Source organism: Tiliqua scincoides, chromosome 8 (assembly GCF_035046505.1).
Source record: "Tiliqua scincoides isolate rTilSci1 chromosome 8, rTilSci1.hap2, whole genome shotgun sequence".
Classification (NCBI taxonomy): domain Eukaryota; kingdom Metazoa; phylum Chordata; class Lepidosauria; order Squamata; family Scincidae; genus Tiliqua; species Tiliqua scincoides.
In genome coordinates, this window is record NC_089828.1 from 47,469,307 (window position 1) to 47,494,160 (window position 24,854).

The window sequence follows — 24,854 nt, forward strand, 5'->3', positions numbered from 1 at the left end:
CCCTCCCTCCCGTCAAAGGTCCCTTCTCCTGGCCTAGTCAAGGGCTTTGCACTTGCAGGTTAGGCTCACTTCAGCTCAAGTGAAGCATTGTTCCCCTGGGCACTCGTCGTCGTTCTTCTTTAAGCAGCAGAAAATTCACCTCAGCTTTGTCTGCAGCGGAGAGCAGGGCTGACCCCAGACCTCCTGATGCTGAGGGACACTCACAGTGCTGCCCCCTTCCCAAATGAGGTGCCAGCCTCTGCTCCTCCTACTCTCTATAAGTTCTAGCTCAGCACCTCTACATTTCCTCTTCTGCCCTGTCCCCCTCTTCCTTTTCTGGGCCAGGGACTGAGAGGAGAAGAAGCAGCAGTGGAGGGAAGTTGGCAGAAAAGAGATGGACCTTGCCCAAGCAGTCTGCTGCCTGAGGTGACCGCTTCAGTTGGCCTCATAGATGGGCCGGTCCTGGTGGCGAGACTAGTGTAGATTTGATGTGGTGTCTTTGTATAACTGGGAAACTACAGCCAGCAAAAGCAAGTATCTTCTGTTCCCACATCTTGTGGCTTTGTCAGAAAGGATGCAGCCAGGCCTGGACGTCAAAGAAAATTCTTCTGGGGAGGAAGACTGGCTGACCCCTGCAGGAGTCTCTGGCACCAACCACAATGCAACAGTGGTCACCGCCAGAGCAGATCCCCCAGGAGGACACTGAGATCTTGGGGATCCCCTGTCTTCTAACTGGATCCCAGGCCCATTTCAGTCCCTCCACCATCACTGGCAAGGCCTCAGTGGCAGTGGTGGCCCTGGGTGTGGGGCCTGTGTACAGAACTGGCAGAGCAATGCTTGCCTAGTGGCCTGGGGCCTCCCATCTGATGAGTCTACTCAGGAGGAGGAAGAAGCAAATGTAGGTAGAGGCCTTGACTGAGAGGCAAGTCAGCTCCAAGGAGAGGAGGAGCTTCCTGGCTCTAGTCCAGTGTTTCTCAACATTTGTCCTCCGCCGCACCATTTCACATGGTTCACCTGTTCAAAGTATCACCAGAAGTAACTGACAATGACATCATTGACAGTTACGTCTGGGTTGGAAGGCCGGATACGTCCTAACAAACATTGGTAAGAGGCTCATGATGGACAGGAGGGCTTTTCTGAGTGCAGAAAAGCATGCTTTGGAGCTCTGCCTTCCGAGCCGAGCCTCCTACCGCTGTTTGTTGTGTTGCATTCCTGGTCTTACTGCCAGGTGGCTGGTGTCTAGGGGTCCTGCGAGTACTACCAGACACCATCTCAGCTACCACTGGTGGTACCTGTACCATTGGTGGAGAAACACTGCTCTAGTCTATATCAATCCTCCAATTCCTGGAAAAGCAGCTCAACTTGGGAATCTCCCTGGAGAGTCTGCTGCTCCAGCTTGCCCTGCTCTCCCATAACCCTCTTTGGTACCTTGCTCTCCAGCTTGCCTGCCCCTTACACTAATCTTGGCAGTTGCCCCAGTTGCTGACCCATGCCTCCTTCTCTGCATTTTCCTTCCCACTCAGGCCATGACAGTTTTGAGATATTCTTTCTTTTGTATGCCAAATGCGCTCTCTCTCTCTCTCTCTCTCTCTCTCTCTCCCTCCCCCCCCCCCCACTCAGACTGGGATCATCACACTGTTCACTCATCCTTCACTTGGGGAAGGGAATGATGTCCTCATCCATCCATTGCCCAACTATATTTTCCCCACGCTTAAAACATATTTCTTCATGCAGAAAGTGTGATGTCTTAGAAAAGGGTGTCACTTCCATTCTCAAGAGTGACACCGTCCATGTGGACTACTGTTCCGTCTTTGAGATGCGCATGCCCAGATACAAGAGACCACGGCAGAAACAGAAGGGGCCAGAGGGAGGGGAAGGTCAGTCTACTGTGTTCCAAAAACATGTGATATCTACTGCAGTGTGGAAGTTGTGCTGCAATTCTCATGTGATTGCAGATGGAAAAACAATTACTGGCTCATGCTACAGCCAGGGGAAGTTCTGAAAGACCCAGTAGAAGCATAGGATGCTGGAACTGAAGGGGACCTTGGAGATCATCCTAGGAGGATAAAATGCAGTGATGTTCAGACCAGTGCTGCAGAGATAGGGAAGAGGTGGGAGCTTCTGGCCATGCCTGCTTCTCCACCTCCTGCCCCCTTCCTTGGTCGTTTGGCTGGTTTTATGGGGGGAGGAAGATGCCCTGGTCATGTTCTCTGCCTCAACCAGTGTGAGATTAGTGCCCCATTCCACAGGTCCAAATGCACGGAACAGCAAGCTCCGCACATGCAAGTTTGTGCAAGGATTCTTGCACAGGCAAGAGTCCTTGTACACATGCCAGTCTACTCTCATGTACAAGGACATTGCCTCTCCCCCCCCCCCAATACATTAATGTATGTGTCTGGAATCCGTGCCCCAGCATGGATGGAAAAATAATACCCATCCCATGGCCTTTCCTGTTGTCCAACGTGATTGCAGACCTGCTTGTACAAAAGTAACAAGAAGAAAGTGAACCGTAGGATCAAGGCCAGCCCAGCCATGAGATTGACTGACCTTCGGCATCAAATTGGCCTGCGTCTGCTGCCCATCTGTCTCCACTGCTCCTTCTTCTCTCGCTCCCTGAACTGAAACAGGTAGAGGAGAATAAAGAGGAGATGTGGAGGAAAGGAGAGCGGAGATGCTAAAATGTCAGAGATGCTCTTCACACTTCCTCTTCACTCTGTTCCCTTCCTGCTTTTTTAATTCATGGAGCAGGAAAAGGAGGAATGCCCAAGCAGCTGGCACACCACCGGGTAAGGGAGATGGCGTTTTGTGCGTGGCCTCGGGTGCTGGGAAGTCTTGGGTCAGCCCTGGCCCCTAAGAAAGCTTCATATTTATCAGGAACTTTCTGAGAGTTCAGAGTGCTTTATCTTGATTATCGATCCCTGTAATCCTTACAACAACCCTACCAGGTAGGTACAATTTATTACTCCCATACTGCAGGTGGTAGGGGTGAGGAGGGTGGCTTTCTGAAAACCAGGGAGTTCATAGCTAAAGGGTGAGATGACTGTGAAGCCCATTGTCCACTTGTCTCAGGAAAAGTCACATCCTCCCTCCCCCCCCCCCCCGGCTTTTTAAATATGCCTGAAATTATATCCCTTGAGACTTCAAGTTCTGTATCCAATAGCCAGTTCCATGTTAATGCATTGTGGCTACCAAGACACAGAACACATGAACAGAGATTTGCCTGGGGTGGGGCAAGAGGTCTTGATGTTGTCCTTGGAGCAGTGAAAAGTGCAAGGACGTAAACTCTCCCTTCAACCAGCCAGTCCTTGGGAGTGGGGCATTCTTCATCTCCCCCCCCCACTGCCTTTTAAGGGAACAGAGATGGCTGTTCCCCGGGCCGTTATTAATGGAGTATCCCTCGGGTTCTTGACTCTATTAAGTGTGAAGCAGACAGTCTGGATGGGGCAAATTGATCGGCAGAGCCAGCCCCTCTATATTGCAGATGGCTGTTATTCTCACCATTCCAGGTCTCCATGATTGGATTATGGGCTTCTAATGGGGCCTCCCTGCCTGTCTTCAGCAGGCACTGCTGTGGGCTGGGACCAGGCTGAATGGAGCTGTCAGGGCCAATGCCTGCTCCTGTAATTGAATCAGCGGCAGGCAGGCAGAGTTCTCCAACGGCTTGCAATGGGCGCAGGGATGCTTGGGCAGTGAGCAGTAGGCTGGAGGGTCTGTTGGGGCTTTACAATGGGGTCTAAATGGAAAAAGAAATGAAGGACGAAGGCTTTCTGGGGAGGGAGGCTAGCTTAGTGGAAGGGTGCAGGTGTTGCGTGCCGAAGGTCCTTACTATCTCTAGGAGGGAAAGACTGGAGACCTGAAACCCTGGCAAGTCAGCGCGAACAGTATGGAGTCAGCTGGACAAATGGTCTGACTCAGAGTAAGGCAACTTACTCTGTAAGGCAGTATGACCCAATCCTATTGGCAGTGTACGCTGCTGGAACTTGTGGCAACATACAGACTCTGGATGCCCACTGCCCTGGTAACTACGCGTAGGGGGAGGAAGGGTGGGGTGGACAGAACGGCATGGTGGCAAACACAGGGAGGAGGGCAGGTTGTTACCAGGAAGGGGTGGTTTTGGCAACAGCGGTGCACAGCTAAAACCAACCCCCCATTCTCAATCCATCTTTCCGGACCTTAGCAAAGTTCAACTACTTCCCAAGTAGACTTGGTGGGCCATCATCCAGAGGCAAAGGAACAAATGTTCCTTACTCTGAGGAGGTCTCTGGAGGCCAAAACGCCCCTGTGGGCTCGGTGTTGCTGCATGATCATGCGAAGAGTTAGCGTTAGGTTGCCTGTATACTGTATTCTGGCTTTTGCTTGAGAATTTTGTCAAAGAGCAACAAATTCCTTCCAGGCAGATTCACTATCCCTAATGTAGCCCTAGTTAACTTGGGGTCCCATCTGTGGTGTCATCCTGACGGTTTCTCAGGGAACACTGCTTGTTCCCAGGCATGAGGCCAATGCCACAGCTGGCAACTTGGCACCCACCATCTACCTCCACCGTGGCCCTCCTCCTGCTCCCTGGTTGCAAAAAAGAACAGAGGAATGGAGCAAACAGGAAGTGCAGAAGAGAGGAGAGTGGTGGACTAGAATGTCACCACCACACTTCCTTTACCACTTCATTCCCCCTCTTCCTTTTCAAAGCCAGAGAGTGGCTTGGAGGGGCAACAAAGACAGCGACTGGCACCCAAGGGGAATACGTTGGAGCTGCACAGCTTCACCCCAGGGAGGGCAGCAGCGTTTGTTTGTTTGTTTACTATATTTAAATACATGTACATTTAAAACATTTGTCCTGCTGCCTCAGACATAAGGAGGCCTTGGGGTACCCCTGCCTGTCATCCCTCTGCTGTTCTCTCGCTTTGGAAAAATGTTTCAATCTGCCTCCCCTCCCTGGAGTCTTAAACTTTTGCATCCAGGGCTCACCCTCATTGGTGAACAGCTGCTGCTCTTGCTCTTCTAGGTTCCTGTTGATCTCTATAGGCAGTGAACTTCCTGCCACCTTTTGCTGTCTGCCAGGTTCCTTGCAGCCTCTTGTGAGCCCTGCTTCACAGGTCTTGACTGGTGGGCCATTTGCCACCGGCCCACCCTGAATTGTCATGCCCAGAGAGGAACCCAGGATTCCTAGGAAGGCCTTCTGGTGGAAGTGGAACTTTGTGAGTCTTGGAAAAGTTGCTGGGGTTCAGACAGCCATTGTCTTGGTCTCCTAGTGCTGGCTCACATACCACCTTTGCTCAATAGATCCCCCTCTCCCTCACTCATGGCCAACCCAAAACTGGAGGCACTGTGACTGAAACCTCTTATTTGGCAACACACCAGCCATTGCCTCTGTTGCGCCTTTTTCCACTCCCCAGATTCAAAAAGGAAGAGAAAGAGTGAAAGGGAAAGTGTGGAGGAGAGCAAAGGAGAGGAGAATAGTGGGCTAGGATCGGAGACAACTCTACACTTCCTCTTCCTCTTCGTTCTCCTCCTTCTCCAGGGAGTAGGAACGGCAAAGTCCATGGAGGTGAGTAGATGGAGGCAGCCATTGCTTCCACCAGTACACTTTCTAAGGCAATTGTCTCATCTGGCCAGGTCGGTCTCATGGCCACCCTTCCCCACAGTCCTTCTTGAACTTCTGCCTGAAGCTGTTCTGCCTCCACTTTTGGCTTGAATATTTGGTTCCTCGCTAGATGATGGGAAGGGCATACCGAGGGCGCATTTGATCCCAGGGCACATTATAATCTCTCATCTCTTGTTCTTCTGCAGGGGGGGGGGGTGTAGTGCCCTAGTGGAAGCCGTTTCCCCAGCTTGCCACGCCTCCCCCTCCGAACCATCTTTTCATGACGGGCCTGCGTCAGTCGTGGCAGTTGCTTGCTTTGATCTTGTGGTCTTTCCATCCAGCATATTAGAAGTTGCAATTAGTAAAGTGTTCACGGATGAGGCTGCTCAGTGGGAAGAGAGAAGCTCTAAATGAAAACTGAAAGGTTATTCCAATAAGCGGTGACAGGAGCTACCCTTGCCGAGAAGAGAAAGTTGCTGATGGAGATGTGAGATGGGTGTGTGTGTGTGTGTGTGTGTGTGTGTTGTTTGGAAAGGTGGAGGCACCCAAGGGGGGTCAGCAGGAAGGTCTCGAGCCTGCCTTCTATTGCCAGGGTGATGTTGTGGCAATGGGAAGGTGGAGATGGGAGGCCCTGCACTTCACCGCCCATCTTTCTGTCGCTGCGCAGATGCCGCTTGCCACAGCAGTTCATCATTCCTTTGTACTTTTCAATTTGCAAATTGCTTTATACTCATGATTGCCAAAGCAACAAAGATTTCTGGGAAGAGATTTATGGTGGCAGGAGCTTTGGAGGGCCAGAAGCTTCACGTGCCAGAGCTTTGAAGTGGTCTTTCTGGACTGTGTCTCATCAATCCGATAAAGTCTGCCCCAAGAATGCTTTGGCAACAATAAATTTAAGGGAGCCCAAGACTCTGTGACAGTTTTGTGGCAACACACTAACATGGTTGCCCATTCCTTCTAGAGCTGACATCCAAGGGCATACAATGGTGCTGGCATCCAAGGGCATACACCGTATCTTATACTGTTCAGATGTAAGATTGTGTTGCTTCGTTTTTTACTGCAGCTGGTGGGGTGTGTGTGTGTGTCACTTGCCCAAAACCATGTAGTAAGTCCATATCAGGAGGTAGGACTTGATCCTACATCTCTGAGATCCAACATGACATGATTACCCACTGCCTCCTGTGATTTCACCAGACATTTCCCACACATTCCCATGCTTATCTATGCAGTTCAGCATTTCTCAGTGTGTGTGTCCCGCCGTACCACTTTGAATAGTTTATCTATTGGTTATCAGTTACTTCCAGATTGGGAGGCCAGACGTGACACAACAAACACACAACAAACTCAGGCTGGACAGGAGGGCTTTTTTTTAGTGCACAAAAAGCACACACTAGAGTTCTGTCTGCTGAGCCTAGTCTCCTATCTCTGCTGGTCTTACTGCCATGTGGCAGTCCCATGTGTACAACCAGACACCACCTCAAGTACCATTGGTGGTTCAAGTACCACTGGTGGAAAAACACTGGTCTACATCCTTTACATATTAAAGACTTTCTTTCAAGAACCTAGAGCTGCAATTTGCAGGCTGCTGAAACCAGAGATGAAAATGCGGAATGCACACAGTGATGTCTCTCCACAGCTTCCACCCCCAGCTATGGTTGCCGGTCGACATCAATGTCCTGGCAGGAGCACGCCTGGAGCACCAATCTCCCAGCCTCTTGTGTCTGGGGTCTGGTTGTGCGCAGCCTTGTATAAATGCCTTTTTCAATGGCGACTTGACTGATAAAAGGCCCTTGAAATGGGGCTAACAAAGGCCAGCCGCACTTCAGAAAGGGAAAGCGCCATGAAAGCCACAGATGTTGCCATAAGGATAAATGCTATCAGCAGCCATCAGATGGAGAGGGAAAGTTGAGTTGGTGGCTGCTGCCTCTATCCCACTTCCAAGCTCCACCGTCTGGGCCTCCGTCAGCCAACATCAGGTGGGATGAAAGGCTCGCCTGACAAGGCATTTCAAAGGCTTCCGCACCTCTGGAGACCAGCGTGGCCGCCTGGACCGCACAAGGCAGCCCCTCTGCTTTTAATTAGCTGCGCCTCTCTCTCCCTTCTCCCGCTGCCAGCATCTCCCTCCCTTGTTTTCTTTTCCATACTTTTTAATTTCCATTCACTTTTATAAACTGTGTACTTCCGAGTAGCAGGAGCAGACAGGAAGCTGGCAGACTTGGAGGGGAGAGAGAAATGGCACCAGTGGAACCACAGGCCAGCGTCATGGGCCAGCACCACAAATGGGACTAAGCCCACCATTAGGCTTGGTTGGGTGGACCAACGTGAAGGGTGCAAATAATGGGGTACCACTGCAGTGTATTATTAGTTTCTGGCCATGCAGAGAGCCAGTTAGATGTTCTGCCTATTGTACGCCAATGTCTTAAGCCCTCTTGGATTATAAAGATGGTTGCGGAGGCATGGTGAGATGGGTCACCACAGTGACTGATACATCCTGGGCAGCTCTTGGGTCTGTCTGTACCAGCAACTGGGCAGAAAAAAAGGACATTTTCTCTTATAAGCTGTTGATTTCCATGGAGCCCGGAAACCATTCTGAAGCAACGTTTACTGAGTCAAACTGCTGGTCCATGCAGCTCAATATTTTCTAGACTAGCTCTCCAGCATTTCAGATAGGGGTCTTTCCCAGTCCTACCTAGAAATACCAGGGATAGCTGGTATCCTACCAGGTACCTGGCACCCATGACATCCAAAGCGTGTGCTCTACCTCTGCACCTACAGCCCTTCTTCCTGAATTGAAGGTCCTTGGGCCACCAACACTCCTTGCAACAGCTCCTCTAACGAAAGGGGTGCCCCTGGTCTCCTAGACCAGCAGAAGAAACCCCACCAGCCCCAAGCCATAAAAACAACTGCACCAATGTCAAAAGGTGAAAACATCAACAGAACAGAATTGTCAAGGAGGAGAAGGGCAGAGAGGACATCCCTGAGCGTCCCCATTGTTTTCCTGCCAATTTCATTGTTCTTGATGGTTCTTTGAAGGATACAGGATCTTGGAGAAGAAATTAGCTACATTAGTCATCCTCGTGGCACCACAGGAATGAGCTGCATTCCCCACAGGGAGTTGTTTTGCCAGGCTCTCTTAGAGCAGAACAGTACCGTCCCAGAGCCTCCTGGAGCTGGTAGACTTGAAGTTTTTCTTACCCAGGGTATTGTCATAAAAGGGGACAAACAAGGTATCTAACATCCTACCAGCAGCTATCCTATCCTCATAGAAACGCCCTCCAGGACCCTCCAACTTGTGCCAGTTCCTTTCCCTCTAGTGCAGTGTTTCTCAAACTGTGGGTCGGGACCCACTAGGTGGGTCGCGAGCCAGTTGAAATACTCATTTCAATATTTTATTTTTAATATATTAGACTTCCTGCTACCATGGTACGTGACTGCATTTGGGGAAATGTGACAGACCTGTACATGCATTTGGGGAAATGTGGGGAAAATTCCCCTGCATTTGGGGAAATGTGACAGACCAAGTTTAACAGATTACTATGTGTATTCTTTTAACAATGATAGTCAATGGGACTTACTCCTGGGTAAGTGTGGGTAGGATTGCAGCCTAGGATTATTAAAAATTTTCCTGCTTGATGATGTCACTTCTGGTTATGACATCACTTCCGGTGGGTCCTGATAGATTCTCATTCTAAAAAGTGGGTCCCGGTGCTAAATGTGTAAGAACCACTGCTCTAGTAAACTGGCTTGGGGAAGGAAGAATGACCCCTGCAAGACCAGTGGAAAACAGAGTGACTGATTGTTTTGATGAGTCCATGGATGCCTTCTGTCCTGGCTTGATACTTGGAGATTGGATAAGGCTGGTGGAGGCAACTATGCCTGGGGAGAACACCAGAAATATCCACCGTACCAGAGCACCTTACCAGGGAAAATTTCTCTCCCCTGGGCAGAGAACCCAGAAGGCAGCATTGCCAGCTTCATCTTCGCCTAAGGAGGTAACCCAGTCTCTTCTTCCTCCTTTTCAGAACACTCTGTGGTGTGTGAGGACACCTGTCACTATCCCTCTGCAGCCAGGGGGCACCAGAGGTTCTCCAACCCCACGAAAACCTCCTGGGGAATAGGGCACAACCCCTTTACATTGCAACAGTGTTTCTTGGCATGGTCAGAGCGAGGGGCAACATGGGCGTCCTTAGCACTTTGCCTCCAGTCTCTGATTCTTGCTTCACTGGGATCTAACCAGCCCTGATTTCTGACACCTAACCAGATCTCATTCCTGTGCCTTGCCAGTCCCTCTGTGGAATCCCAGCTAGAAACAGGAACTAGATTGGCCAATGTAGTATCCCTCGGCTGTTTTGTACACATGGATTCTGTATCTCTCAGAGAACCAGCAGGAGCAGTGGAATTGGCCAGAAGGAATGCAATAGGGCTGTTGGCTGTGGTGTCACAAACACATTTGTCCTGTATGACACCTGTGCAAGGATGCCTTGCCATGAATCTCGACCCCCCCAGGCATTTTTTAGCATCATAGGCAGATTCAGCAGTGGCTGCCCAAAGCAGAAAACTAGTTGTTGAAAAAGCTGAGACTGAACAACACTGTGCCAATTCCCAAACCCAAGTCCTGCTGAGCCAAATTGCTACAATGTTAGAAACCCCCCTGGCCTTGCAGAGATGGCAGAGAGTGTGTGTGTCCTCCTTTTGGTGGATTTAGGCTTTTGCAATGCATAAGGGCTTTGAATTTTGTCCTGGGAAGCAAGCAGGGCTAGCTTGATAAAGTGAAGTACCAGCCAGGTGATATGCTTCTGAAATGCCACCTGAGACCACACCTCAAGGCATGCAGCCTTCAGGTGTGCCCTCCAGCTGAACAGGCTGGTATGCAAGGCTGTCAGAGTCCGTGTGGGTGTTAAAAGGCTTGTGCCTTAAGACAGGTGCTGCAAGATCAGTATCACGGTACAGAACTTGGACTCCCTGCGAACACAGAAAAGGTCTGATGGCACAGAGGATGAGGAAGACTGACTGCAAGAACTCTCCCTGGAGGGAGCCACAGAAAGCCACTTTGCCTAAGACCCCTGCATGAGGGAAGCTCCAGGAGCCATCTTTATCTTCACCTGCTCCACCTGAGAAAGTAACCCTGCTCCTGCCCTCAGAATCCTCAGTAGTGCAGAAGGACACCCTTCCTCGATCAGACCACATCCAATGGCAGGAGGAGGTTCCCACACTCCTTGGAGACAGTGTCTGTGAAATAAGCCATGACCCTCCAAAGCTTTCCTTGCAGAAAGTGAAGCCTGAGACACCCCTTGGGCTGCAGATTTACTCAATCAGCTGAAGCAAGACACTAAGCTTGCTGCTGAATTGCCTTGTATACAGCTGGACTCAACTTGACTCTGCAGTGGTTGCACAGTGAGCTGACCATGGTCCTGATTTCTTGTAAACTACCCTGGATTCCCACTGAGCCGTACCATTCCCCCCCCCCCCACCTGTATCACCACCACTGTGAGATCCGGACCTGGAACAGGTTACTCAACCAGCATTCCAGGGCATTCCAAAGTCCTTGAAACTGAGTCTCGAACAGGGGCGTCAAACCCTTTTCATACAGAGGGCCGAAATTAGCATTCACGGTGCCTGCCAAGGACCAGAAGTGACATCATAGAGCCGGAAAGGACATCAGTAAGCAGACGATGGCTGGAAATGAGCACTTTTTCTCACTTAGAAACTCATGAGCTGCAAATGACTGAAGAGAAAATGTGCAAATCATATTTTTGAGATATGAGAGAGCCGAATTATAATGCTGGGAGAGCCCAATAATAATGAGGGCCAGATAAAGAGCTTCCAGGGGTGCATTTGCAGGCCTTATGTTTGACTCACCTAGTCTAGAAGATGAGCCTGAGAGATTGACTGAAATGGGGAGCAGCAACATCTGAAGAAGGTCTGGTGTGAAATATGACCGTTCCACCAAGGCCCAACTGGAAAGCATCATGCACGGGAGCTAGGCCAGGATCCAGAGATCTCAGGACCTATTCCTCCCATGGATGAGGTCAGCTCTGAGATCTTCCTCGACTGTTTTTCCAACAGAATCATCTTGTGCTGCACTGTATACAGGACCACTACCAAGTCTCCCGGGCGTCATCTCAGGTGCAGAGAACTTTTCTCCATGTTGTGGACAACCCCCTGGCCCCTGGAGCAGTACTGCTCTGCTCTGTGAAATAAGATGTGGTCTGTATATCCTCCAGTCCAGACCTTGGGTCCTGGGGGCAAGGAAGCAGATGGAAATGTCATTCAGAAACAGATTGGCTGTAAATTGCCCTGAACACAGATGAGCTTGGGTTGGGGGGAACAAAATATGGACAGATGGAATGCAAGCTGTATGGAAGAGCTCCCATTTGTACCAAGAGATTCCTGCAGCAAGTTGCATAAACTCTTTGGCTGCAACCACAGGTCCACATATGCAACTGTTTAGACAACAGGTGGAATCGCTCCCCTCTACAAGAACAGGCTTTCTTGGAGGGGGGGGGGTTCCCTATGGGACTTTACATCCTCCAAACAAATATGTTCACATCATCCACTCCCTTGAGTGCCATTGCAGAACCTTTCAAGTGCTGCTGTTGTTGACCCCACAAACTATCCTGACATCCGCAGTCTGCTAGGAAGCCATCCTTTGCCACTCCTCCTACCCCACTTTGAATGTCACGCCCCACAGATCCATGGGTTCTGGGCAGCTAGTGACACACTCCTCTCACAGGAGAATTTCCATTGAGAATTTCCACTGGTGAGCTTGTGGAGGAATGACTGAAGTCACATTAACCATTTCTTTGCCACTGGTTGTGACTGCAGGATCGGAGGCCTACTCAGGAAGGCTGCTGTTGTGGAGAATGATCAAGGGAGATGCAGAACAAAAGGGGCACAGATGAATGATCTATTTTGAAAGCCCCAAATCCCACAGGGTAGAATGTAGGGTGCTAGTGTGGATCACGGGCGTGACTGAAGTGTGGCATCTAGGGAAAGAAAGGACCAGGGGAACTTTGCAGGACAGCTCAGATCTTCCTCCAGGCTTTCTGAACTTTATACTTTACAGCTAAGATGCTCAACTAGGAATCAGCCTGGTACTTCCTGCAACGAAGCACACCAACCACTAAGAACCACTGGTGGGGGTGAAGCCCCACAGAGGGAATGGGCATCAGCTAGTCACAGCCCAGGAAAATTGTGGCCTCTCCAAACAACCACTGGGGAAGGACCCTGGCAAGATGCAGCATGCTCCTGCAGGGAGAGGCTCTGACTGTATCAGCCAAGACACATGTTGGGTCTGGTGGACATTGGGAGCATCAGCAGTCAAGCAAAGGCTTTGAGTGCCTGTGGCTCTTAGTGGCTGTGGGGCTTTGCTAACCTAGAGTCGGGGGCTGGACTGGCTTCCCACGGTTAGCTCGGTGGAGCTGCCTGGCATTTGGAAGAGGCCAAAGGAGGCCCAGAGGAGCAGTGCCCAGAAAAAGCCATGACTAAGCAATCAATCAGGTCCTGTGCAATGGCCTCCGCTGGCCTCTTGGGAGAGGAGGGAAGACCCTCTGGGAACCGACGTAGCAGAGAAAGCGGGAGCAACGCAGAGATGGGGATTCACAGAAGGAGCTAGCCGGGTGTAGGGCTTGGGCAGTGTCGGCTTTCCAGGTGACATTCCCAGCCCCTCCAGATGGATGGAGCACGAAAGGACCTCCCAGGCAGGGATTTCCACTCTGAGCGGTTCTCAAAACAGGTTCTGTTCTGCATGTCTCATTTCCCCGGACAAGCTGCATCTCCCTGGCGGAGCCCAAGAGGAGCTGTGCTCTGTGTGGATTCGCGTGCTGGAAGCCTGCTGACTTTCCTTTCCTGCGCACTCAGGAACCGGTCCCTGATGGCCGCTGTCTATAGAGAAGTGAATCGGTACTAATTGGTTTTGGAGGAACACACATCCGCCGACATGCAAAGACAATCTCGCCTTTGACATGGATTTCAAGGCGATGCAACAGCAAACAGTGCAAAATAGAGCTCCCCGGCTCTTGCCCATCAGCCAGCAGGCACAATTTGGAGGGTGGGCACTCACCACTAGGCTCCCCTTCCCAGCCCTAAAGGAGCTGTGCAAACCCTCATAACTCTTGCCAGCCTCCTGGTGTCCTTTTCCCTGCAGCGCGGGAGGCAGCTGGCGCCCTGCATTAGCTCCTTTGCAATGTCACATGGAGTTAACGGCTACGGGCACTTCTGCCCAGCAGCACCAGTGCCCGCCTGTTGCCCTCCACTGGTTCTGTCATGGAGAGAAAAGCCCTTGGCAAAAGAGCACATGAGCGGGGCATGGCTGCCAAGGGAGTGCAAGGCTGTTCTGCAGGCAGAAGGGCAAAGAGATTCAAATAGTGGATCTAGCCCTGCAGCCGAGGCCACCCCTCCTCTGCAGAGTGTTGCCTTGCTAGTATGGGAGGACGGAGCGAATGAAAGACTGTCCCTTTTACAGTGGCTTGTTTCTTTATTAGCATTATCCTTGAGTTTTATTGCAAGCAAAAGCAATGGGAGGAAATGATCAAAATTAACCCCATTGCCTTCCCTCTGCCCCTCCCCCCCACACATAGATACACACGCTCCGGATGGCCAAGCACCTGGTGTGGAGACTCACCGCCCACCTGACATTCATTTGTCTGGTTCAGGAAGAAGGGCCCCATGGGGAGGTCCTGGGCCCGGCTGCAATGAAAGATAAAACTAGAGTTTCTGCCTGCACTATTGATTTTCCCTATTATTACAGTACAAAATTTATGGCTGGCTTTAAGACTGCAATAAGTGGCAAACTTGGGGGGGGGGGAGAAACTTCCATATGACCTTGAAAATGCTCCCCCGCTCCCATCACTTACAGACAGTGGGGATGTGACACAGCAGTGGGAGGGAAAGGGCACCCCTGCATCACAATTGCTAAGGAGATGCTTGGCCTTTGAGCTGTTGGGAAGAAGGCCAGAGGGGGGAGGAGGGTCTGGCCCTGCCTATGGAGCCCAAGCTAGTTGCTGCAGTGGCTTCTAGCCTGGCCCTTGCCCCCAGAGCAAGAGATGCCAGCCTAAAGCAGAGCTGGTGTACAATCATAACTGAGCTGGGAAGTCATCCCAGTCTGAGCATAAGAAGAGCCCTGCTGGATCAGGCCAAAGGCCCTTCTCATCCAGCTTCCTGTATCCCACAGTGGCCCACCAGATGCTTCAGGGAGCACACAAGACAAGAGACCTGCATCTGGTGCTACTTCCTTACATCAGGCATTCTGAGGTAGCCTACTTCTGAAACCAGTGGATTGCATATACCTATAACCTGTGGCTTGTAACCTGTGATGTAACCATAAATGTGTCCAATCCCCTTTTAAATGCATCTAGGCCAGGTGCCATCACCACATTCTGTGGCAAGGAGGTCCACATATTAATTACACACTCAAAGAGATATTTTATTTTTGTCTGTTTTAACTCTCCTGACACTCAACTTGAGTGGCTGTCCCCTGGTTCTGATGTTGTACGAGAGGAAAAAGAACATCCGTTTACCGACCTCCTGCATAATTTTGTACATCTCAGTCATGACCCCCTTCAGGCACCTTTTTTCTAGACTGAAAAAACTGGCTTAGGGGAGTTTTTCTCCCCTAGGCCAAGAAGTCACTAGGTCAGGGCATTCCATACCCTGTCCCACAGGCTGGATCCGGCTCGTGGCCAAATCCGTCCTCTGGGTGAGTGGAATGCTCCAGATAGAGTCTCATAAAGCTAGGTGGATCCTGACAGAGCAGTCATTTTCAACCAGTTTGCCATGGCACACTGGTGTGCCGTGGATGGTCTGCAGGTATGCCGTGGGAGTTTGGGGGAGGATCATTTGTTAGTAGGGCCACTGAGGTATGCAAGCCTCTGCTGTCAGTGTGGTGTGCCTTGTTAATTGTAAAATAAAACACAAAAAACTGGTGGTGTGCCTTGACAATTTTAGTGCCTTGTCAGTGTGCCATGAAATGAAAAAGGTTGAAAATCACTGCGATAGAGTGTCTTTGGGTCTTGGTGTTAAAAAGTTTGGGAACCACTGCTTTAGGGGGATTCCTAATCTGTCATTCTGTCTATTTCCATGTTGTCTCAAGGGAGAGGAATTCCCTGCAACTCTAACCCCCCTTCAGACTAAAGAGTCCAGTGCTAGCCCAGTAAAGTTGGCAGGAAGGAGTTTGCTCCCCCCCAACAAGATTCCTAATGTTACCTATGAGCAATTGCTGCAAGAGGCTGGTGGCCCCCAGCCCAACCTCCCTCTCTGCCTTTAAGGTCATAATTGCTATTAAGGCACAGCTTGCCTAACCAAATTATGCAAAGACAAAATTATCTCTCATGATTTTTATGTTCTAGAACTGCTGGGGCGATTACTGGGGGATTGGAAACAGCTGTCATTCTATCAGAAACTATAATTCTAAACAGCTGGGATCTGTCAGTTATTTATGACACTGCCTACAAAGAGCAAGGGAGGTTGCTCCTTCACAGCGTCAGTGGCAGGCAAGCCAGCCATGCTACGCCACGCACCGGCTTGGCAAAGAGACATGCCAAGCCAAAGTGGAGAAGAGGTGCTTGCTGGGAAATGTAGTTCTTGGGGGGCTGGGGTTACCCCTCCAAGCCTCATGTCAGCTGGGGCTGAAATGTTTTGGGAGCTCAGCCTCCTTATAAAGCCCTAGTATATATGAATCAGTGGTAAAGATGATAGTGCTCCTGAACAAATGCAGAGTGCAATGTCAAGGGCTTGCAAATCTGATTAGAGGCTTCCAATTTTCAAAGTGTAAATGATGACAAATGGAGTCGCATACTTGGCTGAAGAACAGGCCTGGGATGAAGCAAGGCCTCCAGAGATACGGAGTGCTTGGAGGAAAGGGGTGAAGGAAAAGAGAGTTGGCACAGCATAGCCATTCAGGGAGAGAGTGCCAGGCCTAGAGGCAAGCAAGGGAGAATGAATGGGGACATCTAGGAGAGCAAATGATCTCAGGACTTCTGCAGGTGGTAAAGCTGGAGGATCAGGAAGCTATTGGGGTGATACAGGAGGAGGAGAAGGGCAAATTGCTGGAGACGAGGAGCTGGGGAGCTTAAGAAACGAGCATAAGGAATTTGGGCCGGACATGGAAAGTCAGAACACTGGTCCCTCTCAGTGGCGTAGCTAGAAGGGGTGCAAAGCCCTAAGTTTTGCAGGTGCCTGAATGCCTCTGTTTTGCTCCCACTGCCCGGAATGGCTCTGAAGGGGAAGGAGAGGGGGAGGGGCCGCTTGCACAGCACATTCAGGCACCTGCAAAACTTAGTGCTTTGCACCCCCTCTGGTTACACCACTAGTCCCTCTAACTCAGTATTGTCTACTCTGACTGGCAGTGGCTCTCCAGGTTTCAAGATAAGAATTCTTCTGTGCACTGGAGATTGAGCCCAGGACCTTTAAAATATTTGGGCTCTACCAGTGGGCTACAGCCTTTCCCTGGGGCAGGGATTTGACAAGCGACATCTGAAGGAACAGAGGAGACGGACTTGGGGCCCCTTGTTGTGGGATGTACAAGGAGGCTACTGCCTACTTCTAGGCAGTTGGTCTAAAAATCCACAGGCACCCTCAGGGCTGCAGGCAAAGTTGCCTCTTCGGTTTCCTTGGCCCTGCCCTGCTGTGCCTGCTGTGCTCCAAGTCAGCCCAGCATCACGTGGCATGGCGTGGCATGGCCCTGTGGGAGCCCTTGAAACTATGTGCTGTAAACAATGCTGCAGGGCCTACAGGGGCCAGGCCCCATGGAGACCATTGCAAAACTCTGGCCACGTGCTTTGAAGGAGGGAGGAGCTGCGTCTCCAAGGCCAGGCATGGACAGTCTGGCAAGCAGCAGGCTGGGGCAGGAATAGAAGCCAGGTGGAGGCAGCAGCAATGGCTGCCCCTTGGATGTTCAGCAAGCTTCCCTTCACCCCAAGCCTGTTTTGTCTTTCTAGTGCTCCTGGACTCCTGCCCCGAACTCCCTTGCTGTAGCTGCTTATTAAGCACGGTGCATTTTCCCACTCCAGCCCAGTGCTGCTCCCTGCCCCCCATGCCTTCCCGAGGCATCCGAGGGGAGCCATTTCATGCACCAGCCTCCACTCCCGGGCAATAGAAAGAGGCGCAAGTAATGAAGACCATCCATAACCCCATCACTTAATAGGGAGGGAGGCGCTCCTGCGAGGGAGACTGCAGGCCGGCCAGAGCCCGAGATAAATGGTTTCAAGCATCCATTAAGCAATGCCTAATTAGCGCCCAATTAGAAGAAGTGGGGTGTAATTTGGACAGCCCAGGAGGCCACCCCAGAGAAAAGCAAGTGGAGGGTGGGAGGTGCTTCTCTGCCATGGCAGGAAAGCCACAGAGACAGCGGGGAGGGGGGCATCAGGCCTGGGAGAGGGGAAGGCCAACAACCAGGCTGGCCTTAGAAGCGGCAGAGCCCAATGCAAGACATTTTTGTGGGGGTCCCCTATTCACCAGTATGAGCAGCAGTTGTGAGGCACCCAACAGTGGCATCACCACCAAATGCTTCCAGTGGGGGGGGGGGAGAGCTGTCTAGTGGCAATGCTCCACTTACCATGCTCTCCTCGCAATGCCTTGGCATGGAAGATTCCATTGTGGAGCATCAGCTACAAAGCAAGGTGCCTGCTCCGTTCACCATCCCAGTGTGGAGTTCCTGCAGGCATGGGCCCCAATTTGGCCAAATTACCCTGAGGCCAGCCCTGGCAACAACTGTTGCTGAAAGCCCTCCATGGGCAGACAGACAGGAAGGGTGATGGGGCATCTGAAAAAACAAACTGATGACGATTGATTATGGGACATGATTGAGACATACAAAATTATGCATGGGAAGGATAAAGTGGATAGAGAGATGCTCTTTACACTCTCACATAACACCAGAACCAGGGGACACCCACTAAAATCGAGTGTTGGGAGAGTTAGGACAGACAAAAGAAAATACTTCTTTACTCAGCGTGTGGTCGGTCTGTGGAACTCCTTGCCGCAGGATGTGGTGACGCCATCTGGCCTGGACGCCTTTAAAAGGGAATTGGACAAGTTTCTGGAGGAAAAATCCATCATGGGTTACAAGCCATGATGTGTATGCGCAACCTCCTGATTTTAGAAATGGGTTATGTCAGAATGTCAGTGCATGGGAGGGCACCAGAATGAGGTCTCTTGTTATCTGGTGGGCTCCCTGGGGCATTTGGTGGGCCGCTGTGAGATACAGGAAGCTGGACTAGATGGGTCTATGGCCTGATCCAGTGGGGCTGTTCTTATGTTTTTATGTTCTAAACTGATTGGCTGGGCGAGAGATGGAGGGGGCAGCACGGCCAAGGAGCAAAGCATACAGAAGGTCTGGGCTCAAGACCAGGCAAAGGCTTCTGGGAAAAAGACCCAGGAAAGACCCCACTCCCACCTAATATTCTATCACCACCATTGCCAAGCTGGAGCAGACAACCTTAGGCCAGGTGGACTGCCCAGCAGCACAAGACTTACTGCCATTTTTGCAGCGCATGGAACCCCTTTTTCTATTAACATCACACACACCCAGTTCCTTCTTTCTGATTTCTGTCCTTTTCTGCCTCTTCTATCAAGGAGAACTTCTCCTTCCCTTAAGAGGGAATGCAGCAGGGTGCCATTTCTCACACACACACACACACACACACTCTCTCTCTCTCTCTCTCTCTCTCTCTCTCTCTCTCTCTCTCTCACCCCTTGCAGGCCATCCATGGGGACCAGTTGCTGGGAGAGCTGCTGTGCTGCCCCTGAGAACGGGCTGCAGTCTGCTGCCTGAAGCAATCTGCAGCTTGGGGTGGGGGGGCAAGGCCAGTCTTGCTCCCCAGGCCAACCCAGATACTGTACTCAGAACCATTCCAGTTCAGCTCTCAATGCACCCCGTGATGTGAGCCTATGAAGATAATAAAACTAACTTTACAGTGCTGCCGTAAAGATGACATCTAGATAACATATGTGAAGCATTTGCACCCACCCAGGAAGCGCTATGCAAATGTTTGTCTTTATTTATTTATTTTCATACCAGGCTTATGTGCCAATGATGTGCAACCTGGGATTCTCTGCAGAGCAGACACAAGGCAGCTTGCAGCAATCCTAGCGAAACAAGATATTCAAAAAAACTAAAACGGTAGTTAATAAAGCAGAGAAAACCATCAATCCTAAGGCCACAGCCCTATGCACATGTGCATGAGAGTAAGCCCTGCTGAATTCAGTGGCTTCAACTTCTGGGTAAACATGCCTAGGATCAGTGGCATTGCTAGGGGGCACGGGGTGGGTGAGCTGGGCCTCACTGGGTGGTACGCACTGGGGGGGGTGACCCCACTACTTGCCAAAATGTGTAAAGTCTTGGTATTTTGGTATTGAATAATACCATCATGTTATATATCAAAATCCAAAAAGTTTCTCAGCGGCCTTCTGGCTGCAAAGATCAGCATGGACCAGGCAGGCACTGCCGGCTTCCTCGAACCAAAAGAGGCTTTTTGCTTCTGGGCACAGCAGCATAAATTATGCAAAATAAGCACATAGATGCACATTTCTCTACTTTGCATAACTTGCTCTGCATTCGCCCTTTGTGGATTTTCGAAGCGTGCGGCCTGCGTGTGTGCTGCCGAGAGAGGGGGGGGCCTGGTGGGGGCAGCAGCACAGGAGATCTGTGTTTCCAGATAGTGCAGTGGGGGGAGCACCGAAGAACTTTTGTGCCTGTCTTCTTTTCCCCTCCCTGCCCCAAGCTGGAGATTGTGTTGCAGCTCCGAGCACAGTGCTGGAGGGCTGGTAGCTACACATGCCAAGCGTGGCTTTTCGCGCCTGCCTGCACTGGAGCTGGGAACGGCTAATGCACAGGGACAACCCGCTCACCCTCCCTCCAGCTCTCCCCCCCCACGTACACACGCACAGGGCTCGGCCTGCTCTGGGTTGCGGAAACGGCTCCCTCCTTCTTGGAAGGAGAATTGAGGCCAAGGAGAGGTTGGAGGTGAAGAGGCAGCGAGGCCCGGGGAGGCCAACCCACGACCCGCATCCTCGCTAAGTAGCAGCAGCAAATGCCAAGTGAAGCGGAACAGCGCGGAGGTCTCCACATTAACACGATTTCCTGATGCTCCTTCTCCTGCAGCAGGCATCGGCTGCTGCCACAGCACTGTTTTTGCTGGGCTGAGCGACTGCAGGCCCTTCGAAGCATCTGGAGACAGGGCACAGCAAGCACCAGGCACATAGACAGGCATATCTTGCAGGGCTGTTGTGACCATCTCGTTCACAGTAGCAGCACATGGGTGCTCCAAGAGCGCAAGTGTATCAGGAATATTTTACATTGCCAGTGATAAGAGGCACTTCACATGATCTTCCAGAGGAGAAAGTGGGTCCATCTGTAGCAGAAAGAGCACCTTGTGGCACCTTAAAGACTCACAGCCCAATCCTATGCATGTCTACTCAGAAGTGGCAGCAACTGTTACCCTGCATATGCCCAATCTTGTCTGATTCTCAGAAGCTAAGCAGGGTCAGGCCTGGTTAGTACTTGGATGGGAGACCGCCTGGGAATACCGGGTGCTGTAGGCTTATACCATAGTCTTTCGCAACTGAAGGTTGCCAACCCCCCCTACTCAGAAGTAAGTCCCATTAGTGTCAATGGGGCTTACTCCTAGGAAAGTGTGGCTAGGATTGCGCTGTCAGGCTGCAATCCTGTACATACTTTCCTGGGGGCAACCCCCATGGAGCATGATGGGACTTCCTTCTGAATAGCTGTGCCTGGGATTGTGCTGTCACTCACTTAAGGCTAGCCAATATACACTTACCTGAGAGCAAACCCTACAGAATCTAACAGGACTTCCTTCGGAGTAAACACGTATAAGATTGCATTGTCAGACTACAATTCTATACGCTCTTACCTGGGAGTAAGTCACATGGAAATCAGTGGGGCTTGCTTCTGAGTAGGCATGCACAGGATCATACTGTTACATATCATCTCTGTAATCTGAGGCAGGCCAAGATTACCTATATGTCGGAGATGAGAGAATACTGCTTAGCATTAGAATAACATTAATAGAGTGTTATTATCTTAAATGGGTAAAAGGCAGTTTTCACCCATAATCAGGAGAAAGAGGCCCCAGCCATTGTTCTAGCATTTGGCACCAGAGAGGGCAAAGTGTGTACATTCATATTCTTGTGGCCCAACCAGCCCCTTCTGCAGGTTTAAGCTGGTCTCTGGGCCCCAGCCAAGAACTGGGCCCCAGATCGAAGCAGAAACAGAAGCTCTATTGTCCCTGTGCGGAGGTTTTGCTGCTCCTTGGGACCTGCTTCGAATCAGCAGGTGGACTAATTAGCAGTTGCCAGCCTGGGCATGGGGAGACGTGTTGCCTGCCCCCTCTCCTGGCACCAGACAACCAGGAGACCTTTCGGACTATGGAGGGAAAAGAAAGCCTAGTGTGCCACACCCAGCAGAGCCTGCCAGGCTGTGCCTGCCGGCCCCAGAAACTTTTCAAGAAGGATTGATCTGACTAACTTAAGTGGATATTTTTAAATTAAAAAAACAACAACAACAACAACACACCACTGGCAATTAAAACAGCATCTCGGCCATCATTAGCAGTCGGATGCTATAGCAACCCTGGTGCCACTTGGCAAAGGGCAGGACATGAATATTTTAAAGGCTAAATAATAGATAAAGGCAGAAGGGGTCTGGCCTTGATCCCATACTCCCGGCAATATTCGAGAATAGGCTGCCCAGGAAGTGGACTGACCTCGGCTTATGGGGATCAGTAGCAGGGCTTGAGTCCATGGGAAGGCGATTCTGCAAGGCTGGTGTGTGGTGGTGCAGAAGGCGACTCTGCAAGGCAAGGCCTGCAATGGGGCAGGATTGGTTAGGCAGTCCAGCTCCTCACTGGGGCCTTCCCTTCATTCTCTCACTATTTTTCTCTCCTCCATGCAGAGGGATGCTTAGAGTTCTTCCTGGTGCTGATTGGGCTGAAGATCTGCTGGTCTAGTGGCTGCCCCGTGGATTGCGTGTGCTACCCGTCACCAATGACCGTCAGCTGTCAATCCCACAACTTCCTCACCATTCCAGAGGGGATCCCCGAGGACAGCGAGCGGATCTTCCTCCAGAACAACCAGATCTCCTTGCTGCTGCGGGGTCACTTCAGCCCTTCCATGGTCACCCTCTGGGTCTATTCCAACAACATCACCTTCATCGACCCTCACACCTTCAAAGGCTTCGTTCACCTCGAGGAGCTCGACCTGGGAGACAACCGCAACCTGCGAGAGCTGGCAGCTGAGACCTTCCATGGGCTGGTCCGGCTCCACGCCTTGCACCTGTACAAGTGCGGCCTCAGCTCTTTGCCCAGCGGGATATTCAGTGGCCTCCACAACCTGCAGTACCTCTACCTGCAGGACAACCACATTGACTACCTTCATGAAGACCTCTTTGTTGACCTGGTCAACCTCAGTCACCTTTTCTTGCATGGGAACAAACTCTGGAGCCTCCACCAGAACACCTTCCGGGGTCTTGTTAACCTGGACCGCTTGCTTCTCCATCAGAACCAGCTCCAGAGCATCCACCGGCGGGCTTTCCATGACCTCCGAAGGCTGACGTTGCTCTTCTTGTTCAACAATAGCCTGTCAGAGCTGCCGGGGGAATCACTGGCTCACCTGGGGGCCTTGGAGTACCTCCGTTTGAATGGGAACCCTTGGAACTGTGACTGCCGCTTGCAGTCACTCTGGGAGTGGCTGCGCAGGTTCCGGGGCTCCAGCTCCAGCGTCATCTGCAAGTTCCCAGAGCACATTGAAGGCAAAGATCTCAAAGAACTCCACGCTGAAGAATTCCGGGACTGCTCCGGGTCCGAGTCCCTCCACCAGATCAACGCCCATCGGTTCCCTTCAGCTGACCGGGCACACCCAAGAGATCACCCCCCACTCCATTCATCCACAGAGAAGGCTAAAGGGAGAGGGTTGGAGAACGGCATGCACAGCATCCAACCCGGCCAGCGCCCGGGCTACAGGAAGCCCAGCAAGAACTGCACCAAGAGCCGCAACCGGATTAGCAAGCCGGGGCCCTGGAAGAACACCGCTGCCGAGGACATGCAAGACTACGAACACAAGTCCAACTTGGGCCTGCTGCCCAAGCAGAAGGGCAAGTGTCCACGGACATCCATCCTGCCCCCCAGTGGGGTTCAGCAGGCTGCAGGGGGGACACGGAGCACAGGGGTCCGGGCTGCAGGGGCCAGGGCTACTCTCCTAGCCTTGATAGCAGCACTGGTGGTGATAATCCGCTGACCCCTGGCGGTCCCCACTGCCAGTCTCTCGAGCCCCCCAGAGTTTTCCTCTTTTTCTGTATGTCAAGGATTTGGCCTCATGGAAGCGAGAACACAGCCCAGGCCTTTTCGTGGTCCCTGTCCGTGGCCAGCCGGGGGATTACAAAACATGGACCGCACGGAAGGCCCAGCGTGGCAGCAGAACGGGATTACAAGCAATATCGCCACACGCTCATCACCGACAGCCCCAACTGAGCACCTCCGAAAAGCATCCCCCCCCCCAAACCCAGACAAAAGGAGTGGGAGCTGATCCTCGGTTAGTGACAAACGGACAGGCATGAGCAGGTTGTGCTCCCTGTTAAATCCTCCCAGCCTGAGTGAGAGAAAGAGAGCGAGCTCTTACGGACCCTGGGATTACAAAGGGGGACACATCACCAATGAAGCCTACACAAACTGGGTAGAAGGACACTGGGCCAAGGGCACTGGCTGTCCTGCCGTTCAGCTCCTCTTGGCTCCTGCCCAAAGCAGGGCTGGAATTCTCTTGGAAGACAATCTCCAAGTCCTTGAATCTCTCAGGATTCACACCTTAGCAGGACAAGACAAGACAGGGCTCAACTGCTGGGCTGGGAGCAGCCAATGACCAAAGGAAAGGCAGGCAGGCAGGCAGGCAGGCTCCAAGTTAAAACTAAACAAAAAAAACTTTTAAACAAAGGTGCGTCTTTTTGTAACATCCGTGTTCACATATGAAAATAAAACCAATGCACAGATCCTCCCTGCCCCTCAGTTACCCAAATGTATGTCCTATGATGTTTGTAAACTATAGAGCAAAAACAAACTGGAAAGAGCCCCCCCCCTTTCAAAACTAAGGATTGAAACTTTGAATTTTAGCAAGAGAACAGAATGTGTTGGGAAGGGGCTTGTGGGGGGAGGGAAGGACTCTGCACCAGTGCCCAGATATTAGGCAGCCATCCCCCCCCCCAGCTTGGGAGGGGCGGAGGCCCAAGGAAAACCACCAGGGACCAATGTTCTTAGAAACTTCCAGTACAAACTTTGAGTTGATACATCTGTAT

General features: G+C 51.4%; 1 protein-coding gene across 1 annotated transcript; it reads left to right on the forward strand.

Moving 5' to 3' along the window:
• Positions 1 to 638: 638 nt before the first annotated feature.
• RTN4RL1 (reticulon 4 receptor like 1) lies at positions 639 to 23,837 on the forward strand. The gene is made up of 4 exons (XM_066636460.1): positions 639 to 793; positions 1,714 to 1,856; positions 5,370 to 5,521; positions 22,403 to 23,837. The coding sequence occupies exons 1-4, from the start codon at positions 639 to 641 to the stop codon at positions 23,804 to 23,806; spliced, it is 1,854 nt and encodes a 617-aa protein (XP_066492557.1). The 3' UTR covers positions 23,807 to 23,837.
• The last annotated feature ends 1,017 nt before the right edge of the window (positions 23,838 to 24,854 follow it).

Coding starts and splice junctions, on each gene's coding strand:
- RTN4RL1 (XM_066636460.1), top strand. CDS start 639: ATGCAACAGTGGTCACCGCCAGAGCAGATCCCCCAGGAGGACACTGAG. Junction 1,857..5,369: donor GGGGCCAGAGGGAGGGGAAG/GTCAGTCTACTG, acceptor TCCACTCCCCAG/ATTCAAAAAGGAAGAGAAAG. Junction 5,522..22,402: donor GAACGGCAAAGTCCATGGAG/GTGAGTAGATGG, acceptor AGGATTGGTTAG/GCAGTCCAGCTCCTCACTGG.